The sequence below is a fragment of the Alosa sapidissima genome, chromosome 24 (genome assembly GCF_018492685.1).
Source record: "Alosa sapidissima isolate fAloSap1 chromosome 24, fAloSap1.pri, whole genome shotgun sequence".
In the NCBI taxonomy this organism is placed as follows: domain Eukaryota; kingdom Metazoa; phylum Chordata; class Actinopteri; order Clupeiformes; family Clupeidae; genus Alosa; species Alosa sapidissima.
This window is the reverse complement of record NC_055980.1, coordinates 26,102,079-26,107,078: the sequence shown is the minus strand read 5'-3', so window position 1 is coordinate 26,107,078 and position 5,000 is coordinate 26,102,079. Positions and strand designations below refer to the sequence as shown.

The 5,000-nt window shown below is 44.3% G+C and overlaps 2 protein-coding genes across 2 annotated transcripts in view; one reads left to right on the top strand and one right to left on the bottom strand.

The window, feature by feature from the left end:
- LOC121700216 overlaps positions 1-5,000 on the top strand; it is a 1,725,899-nt gene that overhangs the window by 1,515,519 nt on the left and 205,380 nt on the right.
- baiap2l2a (BAR/IMD domain containing adaptor protein 2 like 2a) overlaps positions 1-5,000 on the bottom strand; it is a 15,665-nt gene that overhangs the window by 7,451 nt on the left and 3,214 nt on the right. Inside the window, exons 4-7 of the mRNA XM_042083107.1 lie at positions 3,591-3,652; positions 2,992-3,063; positions 1,047-1,124; positions 229-360 (exon numbers count right to left, since the gene is read on the bottom strand). Coding sequence (XP_041939041.1) covers positions 229-360; positions 1,047-1,124; positions 2,992-3,063; positions 3,591-3,652 — 344 coding nt within the window. The remainder of the gene's footprint in view (positions 1-228; positions 361-1,046; positions 1,125-2,991; positions 3,064-3,590; positions 3,653-5,000) is intronic.

The following is a 5,000-nucleotide window of genomic DNA, read 5'->3' as shown; positions in this document are numbered from 1 at the left end:
TTTTGAGTCTAACTTGCTTAAGGCGCACACGCATGCACACACACACACACACACACACACACACACACACACACACCGCACACGCGGATATGCTACACACACACATACACAAAAACAGAGAGAAAGAAAGAGATGCACACACACATGCTACATACATAGCCTACACACAGAGAGAGAAAGAGAAAGAGAGAGAGAGAAAGTGACATACACACACACACACACACACACCTTGTTCATGAGTTGGGCTATGGTCAGAGAGAGGTTGCAGTGCTTCTCTGCCAGAAAGCGATACCTCCTCTCCTCCTCCTTCAGAGCATCTTTCTGACTGTCCCGCAGGAAATGTGTGTACTCAACAACATCCTGGGAATGCAAATGCAAACACACACACACACACACACACACACACACACACACACACACACACACACATGGATATACACATGTGGCCAGGGTTAAAAGTGTTATCATGTTTAATTCACACACATACCTGCACACATACACACACACATACACACACACACACACACATGCACATGTGCGCACACACACACATCAATACACACACACACACAGACATGTACTGTACAGTATAACAGATAATTCATATTGCATTGGATTTTTCAATACATTTCCAAGGTCTTCGGTTTAGCCCAGTGGTTGTCAAACCTTTTCTACCATTCCCTACTTGGGAGGTAGAGAATTTTCAAGCCCACCTGATTTCACATGTTGGTTCCACGTTACATTTGAATTCAGATGTCGGTCTGTTTATGACACTTATGTTTGCGTGTGGCTGTTTTGTTTTGAATTTATGATCTTCCTTCTCAAAAAAAGAAAGGCATACTGTAGGCACTAAAAAATTCCCTCCTGTCTCACTGTCATGAGGTAATGACGTGCATAAACAGGATGTAGTAATACTGACTGATTGACTCGCATGATTGACTGACTGATTGACCTGTCATGTCTCTATTCCCCACTAGTGGGGCCCACCCCACACTTTGAGAACCACTGGGTTAGCCAAGCTGCATTAGTCCCAACCTCACACCTACCTGATGGCCACGTCTCTGCTGCCTGTCCAGGGCTGAGGCGTGGTTATGCACCTCCATCTCATAGCGCCGCCTGCTGCCCTGGAGGACACAAGACACTTTGTATCAACCAGGTTGGAGCTAAATACTCCAGCAGGAGACATTTGACAATGAGCTCTAGGAGCCTGAACATAGCATAGCATCTCTACAAAAATTTGGCTTATTCACCCGACGGCCAGAACGAGGCTACAGGGTACACTTGCCATTACACCTCAGTCCAGCAGATGGTGGTGGTAATGCACTCTGTTTGCAAACTGCCAAAAAATAGCTTAAAAAAGAAAAAGAAGGGTTCGCTGGCCTGTTCTTCAGTGAGTTTTTTTTTGCAGTTTGCAAACGGAGTGCATTACCACCATCTGCTGGACCGAGGTGTAATGGCAAGTGTACCCTGTAGCCTCGTTCTAGCCGCCGGGTAAATTAGGGGAATAATGCATGATATTGACATAAAACATTCCCCATATGCAGTTATATATTATATAGAGTGATGTAGCTGCAAGCGACCATGAAATATTGATGAAGTCCAGCGACTTCTAATAGTTACAGGCAAAAGGCATTTTTTATGCAATGACTAGGTGTGGATGACTATGTCTATGTATGCTGCTAATTATGTTATATGTTTCTATTTATTTTTTAGGTAACACTAGCACTTCAATTATTTATTATATTTAAAATTGATTTATATTTCTTTTTTTATATAAATTAAAATTTTCTTGTACCTGTGACACTGACAATAAAGATCTATTCTATTCTAAAAAACTGTTTGCAATGCAAATCATTACAGGACAAAGTTAAGCTAACCTCCGTGTTTGAAGTGCCAAGCAATGAGTGAAAAGATAATCACTGTATTCTAAATGCGGCTTTGGACATCATGGGTGCGTTCGTAAATTGCCACTCCGAGCGCTCCAAGCACACTTAACCGTTCGTAGGTTGAATTTACGAACGTACCCCATGTGATAGTCAGGTTGGTAGCAATCAGCCCAAAACAGGCTCTGACCCTCATGTCACCATGGTCACCAAGTGAATGAGTGTGTCAGGGAAGCCCTCACTGCAATGAGCACACACTGCTATGAAGAAATGATAGTGAACTCTAAGTTATGAGAAATGTTATGACCAAAAAGATATTACAGCAAGCAGTCATTGTTATGAAGAAATATTATGGTGAGCACTTGCTGATAAGAACGCTCACTCACAGCCGTGGAGTGGTTTCCGGGAGAATTTCCTGTTAGCCGGTAACGTTTTGAGGCTGGGCTGATTACAGTGAGCTTAAAAAGGGCATGATATTGCTGTGTTTGTATTCGTTCTTTGCTGGGCCCTCTAGCAGGCTTGACTGTATGATCGCAGCCCCGCACGCTCACTCCCCACAGCCCTGGTCATAACGTGGTGACAACTACGATGACCCGACCTGCAGGTTGTGAGATGAATATGAGATGTGTACAGACTACTGTAGATTTTTAGATGAGCGGATCATGTTTGTTTGAAGTAGCCCCGGATTTCAGGTCAAGTTGGGTCATACTCCCATTAATACCCCCACCACCCATCAGGGGGCCACTACAACTTGAAACCTCCCGGTAATATTTAGTGTCCTGCCTCACCCCTGCTCAATGTTATAGAGACATTATGAACAAACTCACTGTTATGAGGGAACAAACTCAGTGTTATAAATAAGTATTAGCAAACTCACTGTTACAGTATGAGGAAATATTAACAAACTCACTATTATAAATAAAATATGAGCAAACTCACTGTTATGAGGAAATATGAACAAACTTGTGTTATAAATAGATATTAGCAAACTCACTGTTATAAAGAAATATTAGCAAACTCACTGTTATGAGGACATATTAACAAACTCACTGTTATAAATAAAATATGAGCAAACTCACTGTTATAAATAAAATATGAGCAAACTCACTGCTATGAAGTCCTTGTCCAGCTTCACATTATTCTCCATCTCCCGCAGAACCTCACTGTGGAACCAGCGGAACTGCATGCACCCAGAGAGATGAGAGGCCAAAAATCAGACTTAGCGCCGGGGTGCTCAAAATGACACCCACTTGAAGCATTGACTTGAGGAGACATACTGAATGTGCAAAAGTATGTATGGTAGCAAACACTAAAGTCATGAGAGACGTATGTGCTCCTTGTGTAGACAGGAGTGTGGATAGAGGAGAAGAGAGATAGATAGATAGATAGATAGATAGATAGATAGATAGATAGATAGATAGATAGATAGATAGATACTTTATTGATCCCCAAGGGGAAATTCAAGATGTGATAAGTGAGAAAGAGAGGGAGAGAGGGAGAGAGGGATGTGATAAGGGAGAAAGAGAGGGAGAGAGGGAGAGAGGGATGTGATAAGGGAGAAAGAGAGGGAGAGAGGGACATGAAGAGGGAGAAAGAGGGGGATGTGGTGAGGGGAGGTGGAGAGGGAAGAAGGGAGGCAGGGGGAGAAAGGGAGAGAAGGATGTGATAAGGATAAGGAAAAGAGGGATGTGCTGAGGGGTCACCTACCATCCCGTCCAGCTCATTGGTCAGCCTCCTCTGGCTCTCTGCAATCTGGATGATGACATCACCTGCAACAGTAAGAGAGGAGCACAAGTGCCTCAGAATGTGCAGGTCACTCAGAATGTGCAGGTCACTCAGAATGTGCAGGTCACTCACAAGTGCCTCAGAATGTGCAGGTCACTCAGAATGTGCAGGTCACTCAGAATGTGCAGGTCACTCACAAGTGCCTCAGAATGTGCAGGTCACTCAGAAGTGCCTCAGAATGTGCAGGTCACTCAGAATGTGCAGGTCACTCACAAGTGCCTCAGAATGTGCAGGTCACTCAGAATGTGCAGGTCACTCAGAATGTGCAGGTCACTCACAAGTGCCTCAGAATGTGCAGGTCACTCAGAATGTGCAGGTCACTCAGAATGTGCAGGTCACTCACAAGTGCCTCAGAATGTGCAGGTCACTCAGAAGTGCCTCAGAATGTGCAGGTCACTCAGAATGTGCAGGTCACTCACAAGTGCCTCAGAATGTCCAGGTCACTCAGAATGTGCAGGTCACTCACAAGTGCCTCAGAATGTGCAGGTCACTCAGAAGTGCCTCAGAATGTGCAGGTCACTCAGAATGTGCAGGTCACTCACAAGTGCCTCAGAATGTGCAGGTCACTCAGAATGTGCAGGTCACTCACAAGTGCCTCAGAATGTGCAGGTCACTCAGAATGTGCAGGTCACTCAGAAGCACCTCAAAATGTGCAGGTCACTCAGAATGTGCAGGTCACTCACAAGCACCTCAAAATGTACAGGTCACTCAGAATGTGCAGGTCACTCACAAGCGCCTCAGAATGTGCAGGTCACTCAGAATGTGCTGTACTGTACTGCGAGTACTGTACTGTCGGCATGAAGAAAAGAAAACAATCGACTTTACCTAGCTCGACCTGCTACAACCAACAGCTAAAGCAGCCAGACAGCCACAGCGCTACACTCTGGGGACAGCTAGGTAGGCCTAAAACTGATTGTTTTCACTTTTTTCGTAGCCCACAGAGAGTACAAGGTGACCTTGAGAAATGGAGATCTGTGAAAAATCACTGGATTTCTCCATTAATGGGTGCAAATGACCAACGTTTCGCCAGCATCTTCTTCAGAGTGAAATCCCATGTATGTTTAAAAATGTTTAAAAACATTTAGGCATATTTTCTCTTTGTTGATTGCATGAATACCTACAGTAAATGTGTGCACACACTCAATTTCTCCAGCACACACACACACACACACACACACGCACACACACACACACAGACACACACACACACACACACACACACACACACACACACACACACACACACACACACACACACACACACGGCACACGGCAGACAAAGTGCAAAGTCTGTCAACAAACAAAGTTATCAATGTTTGTAATGAAGGTTTT